Here is a 17576-nt window from a genome sequence, read left to right on the forward strand (position 1 = left end):
ATTTTTGAAGTACAAAGCAGAAGGTGTTTCCCCTACCTTAAATATACGATTAAAAATGTTCAAATACCATGTGTTCATTGCAGAAAGCAGCGGAGACAGTTATATTGCAAATAAAAAATGTATTTCGAAGAGTGCGGGACATGAATGAATCAATAAAGACGTTAAAAAATAAGCTGATGCAGTTATTTTGCAAATAAGTAAAGCATTTTAAAAATAGATTCTCATTGACCTCATTGACAGTAAACAAGCCGATCCACCTGGCGCTGCTGGCTTGAACAGCTCTCAGACCCGTGATTGGCTAAACCCCCGAACAGGTCGGGCCGCGATTGGGTGAAGAGTGAGAATCGACACTCTGATTGGGCAAAGCGCCACAGCGGAAGTTCCGAGAACATGTAGATACACAGGTGATGGATGTTCTTCTCGGTCCAAATACTGTAGCCCCGGGTAACCGTGTGTGCTGTATGAGCACGCTGGATATACAGTAACACATCCTTTCGTTTGCAATTGCTAATCAATCTAAGAGAAGTCGTACTGAGGTCAAAACTGAATAGCAGACAAAGAACGTCATGGCATCCACAGCGCGTTCACGGCTCCGATACCACGTCACGATAGGAGTGCCCGCATCACGATCACATCGCGATACCCATTGCGACTGGCGCATCACAGTCATGGCCACTGTTGCGACATTAAGTCCCCATATCGCGATATGACATACCCCGACAAAACGCCCCCGCCCCCATGTCGCGACATGGATCCCACATATCGCGATATGGCGTACCCCGACAAAACGCCCACCCCCCATGTCGCGACATGGATCCCGCATATCGCGATATGACATACCCCGGCCAAAATGCCCCGCCCCATGTCGCGACATGAAAGGCCCTATATCGCGATATGACATGCCCAGCCAAAATGCCCACCCTCCCATGTCGCGACATGGAGCCCGCATATCGCGATATGACATACCCCGGCAAAAATGCCCTGCCCCATGTCGTGACATGAAAGGCCCTATATCGCGATATGACATACCCGGACAAAATTCCCCCGCCCCATGTCGCGACATGGAGTCCATATGTTGCGATAGGACATACCCTGACAGGATATGCTGACCCCATATCTATATCGCGACACGTCCTATCTGGGTCCTGATATGAGACCTTTGTTGCGACAGCGGTGCCAGGGTGGCCTGGAAGCAAGGTGCCAGTCGTGATATACACTGCCGCGAAATACATACGATATACATGGGGTCCCTATCATGACATACTGCAAAGGTCTTGTCGCGATGGTATCCCACAGTTACGGGTTTGGCAACAGCGTGTCACGGTAGGGAAAGAAAAGGAAAACGTGCCTTAGAAAATAAAAACCATAGATCTTACAAACGGTGATTTTACATACATTACAACCACAGGTTTATGTCATAGATGGTTAACTTGTTGGCATGTGTCATGTGTTAGTATTATTCACATCTAAGGAGGCTCATATGTTTATGGATATTGATTGACTTTAAAATGTTTCGGGTACGACCTAAACTGTAACAGAGCGCTTGAACTCGGCAGACGGGGTCACTGGAAGTCAAAGTCACCGTGCATGGTCACGTGATCACCGGAGAAACAGGGCTCTATATCTCGAGAATGAAAGCAGCACAAACGCTACTTTCAACGCCACAAACCGGCACAAGCTTAGCACTAACGAATGAGGTGGGTTCCAACCTTTGTGCTGTCTGTAGGGGGGCAACTTCACGGAGCTTTTACCTTGTCTTTAAATATTCAGCGGACTTGTGCAAAACATACCAGAAGAACGTGCACTTACGTGTTTCAGAGGTTGGAGTAAATGCATCGCCCCAAGGGTAATATCGAGTGAGGCGCCATGAGATTAAAACTGCAAAGGTATTAAAATATTAAGTTCCGAAGATCTTGTCTGATCCTTCATGATGCTTTTAAACTCGTATGAAACCCACGAAATCAGTATTCTATTTTCGATGCCTAAAGACACCTAATTTGGAAATTCATGATTTCCCACAAGACTAAACACTGAATTGTTATAGTCGCATTACAGTGCTAACCAATTCATTGTACCTTTAATTACAAGAATGGTCTGCTAATAAAAGCGTCAAATACATACTTTGCATATGCCAATAGCAAATCACATACGATGAAAAAAATCAAAAACGTAACATTAAAAAGCAAATCATGTAACGCAAACAAGGGAAAAAAATCTTAAATTACTTTGGACTGATTGGGTAGCCCTAGGATCAATCAGGGTGGGCCTGCTTCTGACCCGTCTCCAGATGTTTGCCGGACAGCAGCAATCGAGTCCGTGGTGCATTACCTGGACTGGCCAAAAGAGGGCAGCGTTGCATTTACTAGCTGTGGGGATTACTGGACTTCCAGAGCACGTGGAAGGCCGCAGACGTGAGATATTCGTGTTAACTCCCAGCACCCGCTGCCGGTTGGACTGGGAGGAACACTCTCTTGCCTTCCCGGGCATGAAATAGCACCGGAAAGGGCCGGCTAAGAGGGGACAATCTCACCGAGGATGTGGGAGGAAACCGGAGCACCTCACAGAAACCCACACCGCGTCCTAACCGCGTCCACACGCACAGCCTCGCAGGGGTAAACTGGAGGGTGGGACAGTGCCCCGTGTCCACTTCGAAGTCTTCCCAGGACCCACCCGATGTGTCTGTAATCAGAGCATGAAATGCGCCTCATCACGGTCACCCCATCTGCAGGGTCTAGGGGTGCAGACAGCTTGAGCTGTGCTTGGAGCCGCGATGATCCAGGACTCCTTAACGCGGCGCTGTTCATGTTTTTAGGACACAGTGCGGGCTTTCCCATTAGGGCCTATGAAGTTTTTTTAGGGCCTTCGAAGGAGGGAAACACTAATAGTGACTTAACGAAAAACTTGCTGAAACAGCACGCCTGCGATCGACTCCAGGTGCTCCAGATCAACAGTCTCACGCTGTCTAGCGGCTGTTCCAGAAACCAGGAGGATCGAAATGAAGGTCGCCCGACTCGCTCCATCCATCACGTGGTTTTAGCATGAGAATAGACGAAAGCGCATCGTCAATCGACGTCATTCAATTGACGTTCACCCCCCTTCATGCACATTTCGGAGTGAAAGTGCCTACGAACACCAAAATCCGGCCCTGCTGATACAGATAAGGGCCCCGACATCAGAGTGACGAGACTGATTGCACCGGGCCAGCGCTTCGTGGTGTTAAAACCGTCGTTTCGATGACACACGCGTCTGTTTTTTCCGCCACGCTGGCGCGGTGCAGCTCGCCCGTGTCTCACGAGAGCCTCTCGACGTTTTAACTTCGGCTGTCTCTGAAGGAGGAGAGTCATCTGTTTTTTTTTAAAAAAAAAAACAGTACTGAGGGGGGAGGGAACGACATCCTAATGAAGGAGCGAATGCGCAAACATCGGATGTTCACCCAGGAAAGCGGTTTTCTTGGCAGGCGTTCAAACGCCTGTCCCTTCGCGAGCGCGGGGCGGACGAATCCGCGTCACTAATTGCAGTCTTCCTCGCGGTGTCTCGTTAACCTCTTGTTGGAGCTGAGCGCCCGCCGCACCGGCAGCACGCGCACCAGCCCGAGGTCGGGAGGGGGGTTTGTTTCCGTATCGGAATTAGCTCAATTAGATGTACCGGCAGACAACTGTTTGTCATGGACTCTTGACACATCATAAAAATATAGAACAGGCTGGGTGTTGAAACACGTTTGATCGAAACAGAAGGCCACACGAAGTAACAACCTAATAATAATAATTACACTTGTACAGCGCTTTTCTGGACACTCCACTCAAAGCGCTTTACTCCACTCAACGGTAACGGGGACTCCCCTCCACCAACACCAGTGTGCAGCCCCACCTGGATGATGTGACAGTTCAGAGATGGGGATTATTAGGAGGCCATGATGGGTAAAAACACTGGCCAGGACACTGGGGTTACACCCCTACTATTCTCGAGAAACGCCCTGGGATTTTTCATGACCACAAAGGGTCAGGACCTCGGTTTTACATCTCACCCGAAGGACGGCGCCTGTTTACAGTATAGTGTCCCCGTCGCTATACTGGGGCATTAGGACCCACATGGACCGCAGGGTGAGCGCCCCCTGCTGGCCCCACTAACACCTCTTCCAGCAGCAACCTGAGTTTTCCCCAGGAATCTCCCATCCAGGTACTGACCAGACTCACACTTACTGAGCTTCAGCGCGTTACCAGTTGTGAGTTGCAGGGTGATATTTAGTTGATTTTTACCACAACATCACGTCGTCTCTTTTGAACACCGGCCTAGGGCCCTGCTTTTTGAAAAGAAGTTGAAAATTCCTTTATTAGAAGGACTTATGAGCTACCATAAGGACGATTTTTATAGTCCTGCTGTAGAATTGTTTAAAAAAATGGTTTTATGAAGACAAGGAGTAAAACCCCCTTCTTTCTGTTCATCAGCGTAACTCTGCAGGCGGTCGGACGGACATCCCGCGCGCGGGGTCCGGGCTGGAGCGCAGCCGCGCGCCTGTAGAACAAGCGCGAGCACCGGCGTCTAAAGGGTGCGTCCCTCGAGAGCCAAATATAGCACCCATGGTCTCGCGCACTTGGCGAAATTATGGCGTAGCGACGCTACTTATCGCTCCAAGTGCCGTACTTGAAATGCATTTGAGAAATCTTCTTTTTGGAGTCTCTGAAAAGCCCTTTCTTTGCGTCTTGAGGCACAAGCGCGGAAAAGGAGCGAATTTCTTTTTCTTGATGGGTGTTGCTCTTTGTCACAAGATTCCAATAACTGTTTTAATTGCGAAGCTGACAGAAAGGGATGATAATATAATAACCAAAATATAACAAAAATCAAGTTGTTGTTGTTTGTGATATCGAAGGAAAGGAGAATCAGAGACTGAGAGTTCCGAACTGAAGGAAATCTGTCTTTGAACTTGGGCGACTCCCACATCAAGACCTACGATTCCCAGTGGAAAACTGCACTGGCGGTGAAGTCATCTGAAGAATCAGGTACTTTTTAAATAAATAACTTTATTTTTATAAACCATTTATACTTATAAACCCAATGTACACTATAACACTAGTATTATACTTATATACGTAAAAACCAGCATTGCGCTTATACAATATACATTTAATATCACCGCTGGGAGCGACTTTTATTTCCAATGACGAATTACAGTTTAAGTGTTCTTTATGAATAAAAGTTGTTGTTATTATTAAGCAACGCACTCTTACTTGATGGGTGTGTAGTGGCCCATCTGTTTTATTTCGCTTCATCGACGTGCTTTCCAGCGCAGCAGCGAACTCGCTGAAAATGGACGCTGGGGAGGGGAGCTGTGTTGTGGTTCACAGCGGTCCGGTCCCGTGAGAGCGGCGCGTCTAATCCAAATGCGCAAAGGAAGCGCTCGTTGCTCGGGTGTCCACTAGGGTGCGCTCAAGGATCGCGGACCGGGAAAAAAAAACACCTTTTTTTTTCATTCCAGGATAAAACTTAGCCCCCGAGATGCTCCTGAGCCCGCGAGGGACCCCGTGTTTCCTCCTGCTGCTGGTTCTGTTCGGACATGGGAAGGGTAAGACCTCACAGCCAGGAACAGTCGAGTCTCAGGTTTTTTCTACATCCGCTCAACCACATTTCTTCACCACAGTGATTTAAATAGTAGCGGCAACCGCAGTTCCTTGAACTGCACACCTGCACACTTTGACAGGTGTGAATTAGGAAAATGGACATTTTGGATCTGAGTTAAAAACAAAAATATGGCCTAAGGTCACATTTCTCCTATCCAGTAAAACATAATTTCACCCCCCCCCCCCCCCCCCACTTATTTTAACGCACAGAAGATTGAGGCCTTCACCTCTCCAGTCCTGGGCGGTTAGGTCACATCCGATCTCAGCTCTTAAAGAGGTAGTTCAGCCCATTCCTGGTACAAAGGGACAGAGACAGGACTTTCCACGGGCTTCCTGCTTTCAAGGAGTTAAAGAGCTGTAGAGGCGCAGACAATCCAGGCTGTGAGGGACGGAGACCTAGCTGCGCTCGGTTTGGACTGAGAGCCTCTCTCTTTCAGGGCAAAACGCAGCCACGGGTCCTCCGGCCGGGGAGGGGAGCCTGCCCACCCCGCGACAGGACGGCGCCGGACACTCGCTCTTGGGCCTGGCGCTGCTGGTGGTCACCGTGGCGCTGTCGGGCAGCGCCTACGTCTGCGTGCTACGTTACATCTGCCCCGACTGCCGCCTGCCCGGCGCCGTGGGGCCGGAAGAGGAGACCCTCACTGACCACGTGTAGTCGGGACTGATCGCAGCTCTGCTGAGAGTCCGCGACGGGCCGGATGCTCAGTGTCTCGGGGGGCATCTGCGAGCACCTCAGATAGTGGGCTCTGTTGCGTGCGTGCGTTCATCAGAAGTTTTTTTTTCTTAACGGGCTTAAGATCCCGCCTTTCGTTCTCTGCTGCCCGTGCCTTGAGGAGGGAGATGTGTCCGTGAGTCTCTTGTCCCTGATTCTTGAAGGGCCTCCTGTGATTTTCGGACCTGGACTAGCTCTGGGGAAGACAGAAACGGCTTGTCCCTCAGTATTCATGTTTGCGCTCCGCGTCGGAAGGCTCTTGACTCCATAGGCTGTCTGTTTCTCCTCTGCTGTAACTGCCGCTAATAAACGCCTATAAGCAGCCAGTAACTGGGGACTCCTGCTGTAAATAATATTGTAACAAGGGGCCTCCCTGTGGAAAGCTTATGAGAACAACAGAACAACTGGCCCAGGGTTTGAGTGTGTGAAGTTTAACGTAACACTGGAATACCACAGGACCTCAGTGTGTGTTCTGCTGCAGAATGTGCTTGTAAGGCGCCTGCAGTTCATCAGGAGTGTAGTCATATAATAAGCCTTCATGGCTCTATGAATGGGGGGCCTGGTGGCACGGTGGCTAGCACTGTTGCTTCGCAGTGCTGGGGCCCTGGGCTCTCTTCCTGGGGCGCTGTGTGTGTGGAGTTTGGATGTCTCCTCCCGGTGCTCCTGTTTCCACCCACAGTCCAGAGACATACTGGTAGGTTCACTGGGTTTTGGGAAGACTGGCGTGTGTGTTGGTGTCGGTCTGCCCTGTGATGGACTGGCGTCCTGTCCAGGGGGTACCCTGCCTTGTGCCCGCTGCTTGCCAGTATAGACTCTGGCTCCCCTCTGCGACCCTGTGTTGGACAAAGCCGTTAAAAATGGCTTCACAAGAGTGAACAACAAGATTGTATAGTGCAGGGCAGACACACAAACACACTCGCACCAGGGCCGGTTTTCCCAGAAGCCAGTTAACCCACCAGCATGTCTTTAGACTGGGGGGGGTGGTGGAACAAGAGCTTCTGGAGAAAACCCAGGCAAACATGAGAGGAACATGCAAACTCCACACAGACAGTTCTGGAATTGAACCCAGGTCCCCAGGGCTGCAAGGCTGCGATGCCAACCCAATATACAAATGCCCACCTCTGAAAATTAGTGAGTAAACGCCAGTAGAGGTCACTTTGGATAAAAGCTAACAAAGAAATAAATGGGGTTTAAGTGGATGACCCGTGTGCAGTTGTCCAAGGCGGGCAGTCTGATCCCCGGGGTGGTCCAGTGACGCTGGTGAGTGGAGAAGGGGGATCAGGCAGGGGTCCGGGCCGCCTGCTGGGAGCAGAGAGGGGGAGTGGGGGGGTGCAGGGAGAGACGGGCAGGAGCAGGGCCCGGCAAGGTCTCGGCGCGTGAACCAGATCCCAGCGAGAAGCGCGCAGCAGTGAAACGTTGTGCTGGCCACCAGTCTTTCCCTTCGGGCCATTTCTTTTACTGGGGAGGGTGTGCCTTGCGCACGCGGTTCACCAGTTCTAAGTGAACTCGCTGGTCCAGTTCTCTCCCTCCACTCTCACGGGATATTGGTGAGAAAACCTTCACAAACATAGACTGAAATTTCTGTTTTCATTATACTACTAGATCCTGGCCAGAGCAACATTATAAATAAAGGGGTTAAACAAAGAATTCTTTCATTCTTTTACACACAATGTGTCATGTTAACCATGTTGAAATATGAACTGGGGGGCTATTAGTAGTTTTACTGCTATACATTTATATGCTTACGTATATATTTTTTTCAGATGTTTCAATATATTTTGAACAGCCAGTATGTGCTTTGTCTCCGATCTGATACTGGATGACTAGTTAATTATTCCGCTTTGCTCCTTAAGAACAGGCTGGTGTAGCAGAATGCAGCTGGCGTTACCATGGACACATACCAACACTGCTCCTGCTCCAGTTGCCATGGAGATACTTCCAAAAAAGGACACTAGGCGGAGCTCTACTCGCATCTCTGAGTGAACTTGTCACTGATTCATCTAACATGTAGTAATACACAATGAATAGACAACAGCTTCACATCAATAGCTCATGAAGTATGTAGATAATGTTATTTGTATTCTAGACAGCAAGCAGATAGGTTTGTTGATCGATTGAGAAGCATACTTCCTTTGAGGAGTAAAGCACTGAGCTCATGATATGGGATTTCACAAAGAAACAAGTGCCCAGTGTTTGGTGTTCGAGCCGAGTCACAGTTATGAAAATGAGTTGATTGAGAACCTCTGCTATTCAAAAAGATGTGATTTTAATTATTGCAGGAGCAGCGATTCATTAAGTCATGAACACGTCTTGGTTACAACATTCAACATGATTGAAGGTGATATGTGGCAGTTCTGTGGAGAATGAGCTGTTCTGCTTTGCTCCTCTAATTTCTGTCTAAGCTGTGTAAAACTCAGGGCTGACGTTACAGGGCTGATACCCATTACAAATCCCCTTTGACCTTTCAAGAGCTAAAGAAAGTTTAAGAAATCCCTCAAATCACTGTCACATCACTTTCAAGAACGGCTAATTAAATTCCTGGGCCAGGGGGGAGCAGGTGCCTATCCTGGGCACACACACTCCCACCAGGTCCAGTGTTCCCAGAAACCATTTACCCTACCAGCATTAGGACTGCGGGAGGAAACCCAGATGAACTGGGGACAACATACCAACTCCACACAGACAGCACCCCGGGGCCCAGCGGTGCGAGGTGGCAAAGCTCACCCCTGGGCCTCCGTTCTGCCCCACGCCTCAGACCTGTGATTGAAGACGTGGCTGAAGGAAAAACCAGAAGACAAGAGCTCCCCAGAGCAGGGGTCGGAATTGTTGCCTTAAGGAAAACCAGGTCGTTGCTTCATGTGGTGATGGTGGTCCGGTAGGTGGCACTCTTCCCTGTGGACCCGAATTGCCCCAGTATAAGTGCCCCAGTATAAGATAAGATCAGTTTATTGGCCCTATACAATTTCTTGCATTAGGAGTTTGTCTTCTCACAGAAACCAGCTTGCTCTCCGTGAGACACACAGACAGGGAGAGAAGCTGGGGGTCAGAGCGCAGGGTCAGCCATTTATACAGCACCCCTGAAGCAGGGGTTAAGGGCCTCGCTCAGGGGCCCAACAGAGTAGGATTCCCCTGCTGGCTGCAGGATATGAACCGGCAACCTTCCAGCCACAGGCGCAGGTTCTTAGCCACAGTGGCACAGCTCCGCCCCCTACATGGAGACAGGGGACACGGATCTGTACGAGATGCTGTTGTCCTAAGGACGACAGCATTCAGTGGAGGTCCTGACTACTTGGTCATCAGTGATCCAGTGCAATTACAGCTGAGCGGGTAACCATTGTAAGTACAATGTATTTTCTAATTTATTAATGGACTGGAAGTAAAAGTAAAAAAAAATCAGAGTGTGTATTATTATTTTAAGTGTTGTAACATTAACATTGATATTGATCCTGACTTCTCGCGTTGATCATGAAGACTTTCTTTTTCACGGACACTTCAAGGTTATCAGCCCCCTGCCTTGTGAAAAGATAACAGTCGCATGTATAAAAACTTTGAAAACGTTTTGCGGAAGTCAGATTCATAGACGGATGCTTTTCCTTTCCCTCCTTCCATTGTCTGGATCAGGACTGTAGGATTATTGCAGCTTATGTGTCAGGGATGCTTTCGTTTAGGCTTGGAGATGGTTTCAACCCCAAACAACCCCCCCCCCCCCAAAAAAAAGCTTTATCTGTTTAAAGTGTTTGTCAATTCAACCACTTCCTTGAGATGTTTAGCAGGCTCATCCTGCCTGTGCACGATGCTCTCCACGATTTAAAACGACCTCTCAGTGCATGAAGAGCAGCTTATTTCCTTTGTGATGTATTCTGCACGTCTGCACTACGAACACTTCGCTGTCGCTACACATGCGACTAACACGTGGGATAGCGCATCACATATTGTTTCTCAAAGTGCAATCAGTATTATTGATTTCCCCTCGAATGGATACAATAGGTTTGGGGATTTCGATAGCCTGCCAAAAACGGGGATCCAACCATTTGGTCTTGAACGGAGAAGGACGAGGGGAGCTCATAGGAGTATTGAAAATCCTGGTAGGCTCTGAGCACGTCAGGCCAGCGGAACGCTGCAGGCTGAACAGTGAATCTTGAACCAGAGGGCACCCCTGGAAAGCATGTGGAAGGGCATCTAAAACTGGCAACCGGTGCCACTTCTCTACACAAAGGGCTGTGGGAGCGTGGAACAAGGTGCCCTGCCATGTTGTAGAAGCAGATAGCCTGGTTTCTTTCAAGTAACGGCTGTATGAGACCCTGGGATCAGTTAACTAGTAAATACCAAACCTATGAGCCATATGGGGTGAATAGGCTCCTGTCATTTGTGACATTATCTTCTAAAGACTTACTGTAGGTAGTAACAGTTACCACTTTTAACCTCGGGATGTTTCCTGTCACTAAACTACCTGAGGTTAACAAGACTGGAAACTCCTGAGATTCGCTTTGAAGCAGAATGCTGATGCTGGGTGTCATTGATAATGCAGTACCTTGCTATGTGTGGTTTATGTACAACCTAGGGCTCCAGATACCTTTCCAATGCAGTGATTTACTCATGTCTGTCTACAGCTGACACCTACACACTTTTTTTACCCATGACACCTCCACTAGCACATGGACCTAGCAGGTGTTTCCGAGATCGGTTTCTGAATCTCTCTGTGCTCAAAGAAGCCTTTGTTTGTAACAGTGGGTTGGAATCCCAGGGGGATTAAAAGCTGAAGGAATATTATGTCACCAGTCCATCTCCAGAAGAAGACACATTATTTTCCTTGTAAACGGCAGTTATAGAGCGCCTTCAAGTTGACCTTTTGTTCTCTGAAGAAATCTGCAGCTGAGCAAATGAACGGATGGATGAAAGGGATTTCATTTAATTGCACCCACACCTCCAGTTTTCCCAATTCTATAAAAAATAAAAAGTCACATAGGACATCATGGCATTTCTTAAAAAAAAACAGGGCAATAAAGAGTTTCATTGCCTTGGGTATGTTGACGTCCTTATACGTATCTGTTGCCACTTCGCCCCTGCAGCTCAAGGTCAAGGCAGCCCACTGTAATGTGTGATGAGCTCTGCAAGACGATGTGACTGAACACGGTTAGGAACGTGCAACAGCATGCTTCTTTGATGGGGGCGTCAGTGGGTTAAAAGGGCAGTGGGAGAGATGGGGCCCAAGGTTTGCACATGGGGTTAACTGACTCAACTACTCTGCTGTACTCCTTCTGGTCTGGGAATCAACCTGACCCCAATCAAACTACAATGAATTCAACAGAAATCAGAAATTAAATCAGAAACCCACCATGTGTGTGTGTCTGTAGAGGTGAGACATACAATACCACTCCCCCTGGTAGATGAGGGTAGGAGGGGTAGTCAACCTAGGTGTGAAAATGTGGCGTTTGTTTCTGTTTTTCATTCTCAGCCCTTAATGATTTAATTGAACCAATTAAGGGATTAAGGTCTAATTGAAAGGGCTTTCCAAAACCTGCCAGAGCCCATTACACTGGCTCCAGGCCTCCCTACTGCTGTTCTATATCAGGGGTCTCACACCCTGTTCCTGGAGAGCCTGTCTTTGAGTTTTTCTCTCCCTCCCCTTGTTCTCAGTTAATTATTTTATTAACTGCACAACTGTAATAATTCTAACAAGGCTGCAAGGTGGTAACAGTACCTCCAGTGAACTGAATGTCTTGTGCTGTCAACTGTAAAAGACCTTAAGAAAAATCCTATATATTTCTCATTTAGAAAATTAGTTTAATTGTGTAATTGACTGCTTGTGTTGAACTAGAGACCCCTCAGGAACCGATCTAGATTAAGGAAGAAAAGTAAAGGGAGTCTGAGCTGGTGGTCTGATTCGTAGGTAGAATCTGTCTACAGAAATCTAACTTAAATTATTTATTTGATTTAGTGAAGTCGTTCCTATTCCATATCTAGCATTCAGTTCACATATCAACATTTTGAAATCCTTTTCTTACATTTATATACATATGCGTTTTCTTATATATAATGTGTGTGTTTTCAGACAAAACCTGTAATAATTGAATAATACTGGTGTCTTGATACGTCAGATAGCAGGAAAAAAAGGGTTTCTTTACAAGTACGACTTCCTTGTCTTGATCGCTGATTAATAATTAATCGCAAGTGTGAATAGCAAGCGGCTGACGTATTTTTTTTTTCGTTACCAACAAAAAAAAACGGTTAAGCAGCACAATTTTATTTATTTATTTCCCCCTCCCAGCACACAATGTTCCCTGCACCAGCAGAGAAGAAGGAGACGGGGCTGGTCACACCAGGACACGAGTCAGTTTCACGGCGCTGCCTTAAGACCCGGCGGAGGGCAACTTCTCGGCACGAAGACGAGGAGATTTAGCTGCTAAAAACAGGCTCGACTGACGCAACCGCCGGTTAAAGCATTAGCGTAATTGCCGTGGGCTGTCACGGAGTTATTTTTTGTTGTTTATTCCCCCCAAATTTCCTCGGAAAGACGCGCTATTCAGAAGCGGCAGGGCGAGAGATCCCTTCCTCCTTAAAGACACCCCTTCCCTGACTCAGCCAGTCCGCCCCTCTCTCGATCACCTGATTCGTGCGCAGCCATTTTCTCTCTCTCTCTCTTTCTTGAGTGAAATACCACCTCCAAGTACGCCGGAAAAAAAAAAGGCAAACGCCGACACCAACCAGCACCAACCGGGGAAAAAAAAAAAAAAGAGAGAGAAGAAAGCCCGGACGAGAAGAGCTGAAGCGAGCGCGGAAGGCGAGCGGGTCGGTCGGTCTTGTCGGTCGGTCTGTCAGGGTGAAGCTCAGGGGCCCTGTCGCGCCGGCGAGTCTGTCAGCAGCCGAGGCCGGGAAACGGGACTCCTCTGATTCGTGCGGTGTTATTTCTTCTGGCCCTCGGATTCTCAGCTCACCTCCTGACACCGTAAAAAAACAACAACAACAACAACAACAACAACAAAAAACCGGGTCTCGGAAGCAGCCCCGGGGGGTCGTAATGAGATACGCGGGTTTCACGGTGTAAACCGTGCGTGTGAGTGTGTGGTATTTCACCCTCTCTCTCTCCCCCCTCCCAGCTCCGTGTTAATCGCTGCAGGTGTCTTTTTTTTGTGTGTGTGTATGTGTGCGTTTTTTTTTTCTTTGGGTGTCTTGTGAACGCTTTGGGAAGTTATCGGAGAAGCCACTTGAAGTTTGAAGCCCCTTTGCGATTTATTTATTGATTTGTGTGTGTGTGATCTTAGACCTGTCGGGTTTTTTTTTTTTCCCCCAGCCCTGTTGGCATTTCAACGGGCCCCGGATTTGTCAAGCCCTCGGGACTGGGATTCAAACCTTAACACGTTCATTTAATTAATTAAAAGAAAACACCGATTTGATACCGCTCCACCTCACAAGTACGCCGCGAAGCGCGCCTTGTGTACCGGTCTCGGACACGCGTGGATTTTGTGCCGCCAGCGTTAGCTGTCAGGATTTCTATATGTGAGAAACGGAAAATTATTTTTGATACAAGAGAAGCGGTTATTTTCCTCTCCACCCCTCCTCACAACCGCCCCAGACACGTTTGTCGCCGAGCCTCGCAGGTCCTGCGTGTTTTTTGTTTTCCAATAAGATGTCGGGGCAGTCTATAACGGACCGGATCGCCGCCGCTCAGCACAGCATGACCGGCTCGGCTATCAGCAAGGCGGTGTGCAAGTCCACGACACACGAAGTCATCGGACCCAAGAAGAAACACCTCGACTGTGAGTATATTACATCGTCCCCTTTTGTATTTTAAACACGCTTGATTGTTATTGGGTTTTTTTTTTATTTTCCGTGGCTGGGTAAATACCCCCCTTGGCGATAAATCTCAGTCGACGTCGAAACGGATCCGGGGATAGTTTTTTTTTTAGTTTTATTTTTTAAATTTAATGTCACACCACCCTTCTGCCTCCTCCCCCCCCCCCTCGCTTTGGTCAGATCTGTGTGTTTTTAGGCAATGTCTGAGGCGGCACGTGAATTACGTGGGGATGGTGGGGTCGGGGGGTGATCCAGTGAAATAAGGGGGTCACTCGTGATGACTCCCGAGAGGAAGCAGTTTTGGCTGTCAGGCGCCGTTTTTAGAGAGAACTGCGTGTGTATCTAAATTATATATAATGGAAAAGACGTGAGAGCAGATGTGGAGCAGCTGCGGACAGCTGTGCGCGTTTCCACGGAGGTCTTCGGTAAGCCCGGGCTGTGCGCCGTGGGCTGGCTCTGATGTCCGTGGGTCTCGACGATGGTCGTCCCGACCAAAAAGCTGATGAGATAAAAAATAAGTCCCAGGAGAAGATTTGTGATTTTTTTTTGGGGGGTGGGAGTGGAGGTTGGGGCCAGAGTTTATTCCTAACCAGTGCACATTCCTAAACCTAATAAGGTTTGGATTAAGGCGACGAGCTGAGAAGTTAGTGTTTAAGCTTGAGAGGGTGAGGTTTGGGGTTGTGCGACTTGGGGTTGGCAGAGGAATCCTACTCCGTTGGGCCCCTGAGCAAGGCCCTTAACCCCAACTGCTCCAGGGGCGCCGTACAATGGCAGACCCTGCACTCTGACCCCAAGCTTCTCTCCCTGTCTGTGTATCTGTGTCTCATGGAGAAAAGCTGGGGTATGTGAAAAGAATTCGTAATGCAAGAATTGTATAGGGCTAATAAAGAAACATTATTATTATTTTGGTCCAGCTGGGTCCTTCATCATTGGAGCAATTTGCATGTTTGCTTAGGCTTTTATCTACCCCAGTGCAGAGATTCACAGTCCTGGTTCTGGGTCCCTCCTGTCCCTCTTGGTCTTAGAGGGTTTTGTTCAAATTCGGCCTCGGCTCTGAAACCGCTGTATGAGAGTTGTCATTGGTGCGAATCCTGTGCTGATGAGCGAGTTTCGGGGCCCTCGTTCAGGTGCGTGAGGCGAAATCGAATCAATTATCTCCAGCAGAAGGAAAATCTGACTGCGAGTGGGCGTGTCCGAGACGGCGTCATTCCTACCTGTTCATCGTCGCTGGATCACATATTAAGGACTGTTGAGGCAGAAAGAAGGTAGCAGATTCTTTATTAGGAAGTGTAGTGAGCGACTGCATCGCATTGTGTCCTGCAATTGTTGGGAATAATGCACTTCTGCTGCAGTGTTTATGAAACCAGGGACTATCCAGCGAGCAGGTCTGTTGCGGGTACTGTGTAGCCCTTCTGATTAAGTGGTCCAGTTGGAGCACAAACCTGCAGATGCACACAGTTCCCTCTAGGACCAGGACTGAGTACCACTGGACTAGTACGTGCTGTTCAATGTTCAGACTGAGGTCCACGGTTCACTTATTAACTAGTAACCTAATGGGTGGCCTCCTCTCCTTTGTAACCTGTTTTATGGTCTTGCATTTGTTTCCTAAGGAAGTTGCACTGACCTGCTTTACACTTATTTAGTAAGAGGCCGTGTAGCAACTGTCCTTGCTACACTCTTGCATGCTGTGCGGCAATCAGTGAGTCACTAAAAAAAAAATGTCGAAGTGCAGATGAAGAAGGAGAGAGAGAAAGTTTCAAAGATAAATGTGCTTCCTGCACCATGGGTCTGTTTCCCCCACTCTGCTGCAGCACGTCCAGTTGTATTTATCCATTGTGTCTGCTCAGCAGTGCTTTCAGGTATCCAAAACACCGGAGTCAAATGCAGATGAAGCGGCAGGATTTTGAGTTTGAAAGGTGTAGGAGGTCACCGCAGCTGTAGCCATGACAATCAGGGCGTTAAAGCAAACAATCACACACCTGTGAAATTAAATGATAATGGAGGTGTGTAGCAGGAGTTCAGGATCTGAGGAGCACAGGCTCCTTCCTTCAGTATCCTCAGCATTCTTCTATCTGTGTGCTACATATAAGTGCACTCCTTCATTTATATTTATAAATAGAAGTTTTTCTCCTTATTTCTTCCTCTTTTCTTGCCCAAGTGCTTGAGGAACGTGATCCTCAGGTGTGCCTGGGACACGAGGATGCAGGGGTGTTGGACACAGCCCTGCCTGGCGGTGGCTGTGTGCGTGTCCAGGTGAGACAGACCAGGAGTGGCTGCAGAGCTGTGGAGAGATCCCCTTGATCCCCCCACACCGAGGTGTCCACACTTTGCAGGCTGAGCCCCATCGCCCTAGCAGGACAGAGTGAGGAAGCAAGTCTGAGTGCAGAGGAAGTGAAGGCAGAAATTGTTTGGCCTTAGAAATCGTGGGTGCTTTCTGAGGATATGGTGTTTTAAACCCGAGTACAAAATGTACGCACTTATAGTAATCCTGTCAGCTGTTCCCTGTGTAGGCCTCACTTTTGACATTACTGTGTTAACCCCTTTCATTCCTGTGCCTGTCGCACAGTAGTTGGAATGTAGCAGACATGCTCATTTTAAAGTGCCACTGAAGATAACCGTGGATGGGTTTCGCAAGCATCAGTGACACCACTTCCTGCAACTTGTTTTGATGAGAGTGCAGTACTGGTGCGTATTATTAGCTTTTGCTCTTGGCTATTGAATGCAGCCTAATCTTTGGATTTTGTGGCTCCTCTATGGGGTTGGTACGAGCCGTCCCCTTGTCCTCTCTTGCAAATCCAACAATGTTTTTAGATCCTGTAAAGTTTGCCAGGTTTTAAGTCTCTTCTTTTTTTTTTTTGTAGCCTTCCTTTCGTTAGTTTCCTAAGTGCTGCTGGGACTGCGGTGTTTGATGTAAAATTTGAAAGGGGTTTTGTCAGCTGTGTGTGTGTTTTGCTGGGGAGGAGCAGGTACGGAAGTGAGAGCATAACTAGAGGCTGTGGTCATTCTGGGTTTTGTCTGCGCGATGAGTGAAGAGACAGTACACGCCGCTGTAGGCCCTGCTCCCAGTCTCAACAGGGAGTGCAAGTGTTTGTCACGTATAGCACTTTCTGGTCCTGTTTGGACCAGGTTCTAGTTGGACGTCCTCTAGAGAGGTCCACCGGTGGCGGAGTGGTATCGTGCAAGACGCCCCCCCTCTTGAGAAGCGGGTTCGAATCCAAGGCGAACGCCAAAGAAGTCCTCTAGAGAGGTCTACAGAAAGCACCACCGATAAACTGGATCTCCTCAGACGGGCCATGGACCTGTTGCATCCTGGCCTTCGGCATGTCTGGCCTCGGGCAGAAATGTTAGTGTCTGTAGCCGACTTTAGGTTCTTTTTAAACGCGATTTGGTTTCGGGTTGCAGGGGATCGTTCCAGCGCGGACGGGAGCTCAGTTTGCGTCGTTCCCCCCCCTCCG

At 48.4% G+C, this 17576-nt stretch overlaps 1 protein-coding gene and 1 long non-coding RNA gene across 10 annotated transcripts in view; both read left to right on the forward strand.

The window, feature by feature from the left end:
* Window positions 1-4476: 4476 nt before the first annotated feature.
* On the forward strand, window positions 4477-6657 carry LOC148653939 (uncharacterized). The gene is made up of 3 exons (XR_015924885.1): window positions 4477-4997; window positions 5474-5560; window positions 6053-6657. It is a non-coding gene; the product is annotated as an uncharacterized LOC148653939 (long non-coding RNA).
* A 5980-nt stretch (window positions 6658-12637) lies between these two features.
* The window catches only part of LOC148653940 (phosphatidylinositol-binding clathrin assembly protein), a 35972-nt gene continuing 31033 nt past the window's right edge, over window positions 12638-17576 (forward strand). For 4 of the 9 annotated variants that reach the window (XM_088597042.1, XM_088597044.1, XM_088597045.1 and 1 more), the window contains exon 1: window positions 12639-14084. In XM_088597042.1, coding sequence (XP_088453168.1) covers window positions 13955-14084 — 130 coding nt within the window. In that variant the 5' untranslated portion in view covers window positions 12639-13954. Of the gene's footprint in view, window positions 14085-17576 lie in introns of all 9 variants that reach the window. The other 5 variants (XM_088597040.1, XM_088597039.1, XM_088597043.1 and 2 more) reach the window with 2 other exon arrangements.

The sequence above is a fragment of the Lepisosteus platostomus genome, chromosome 10 (genome assembly GCF_059453375.1).
Source record: "Lepisosteus platostomus isolate fLepPlt1 chromosome 10, fLepPlt1.hap1, whole genome shotgun sequence".
In the NCBI taxonomy this organism is placed as follows: domain Eukaryota; kingdom Metazoa; phylum Chordata; class Actinopteri; order Semionotiformes; family Lepisosteidae; genus Lepisosteus; species Lepisosteus platostomus.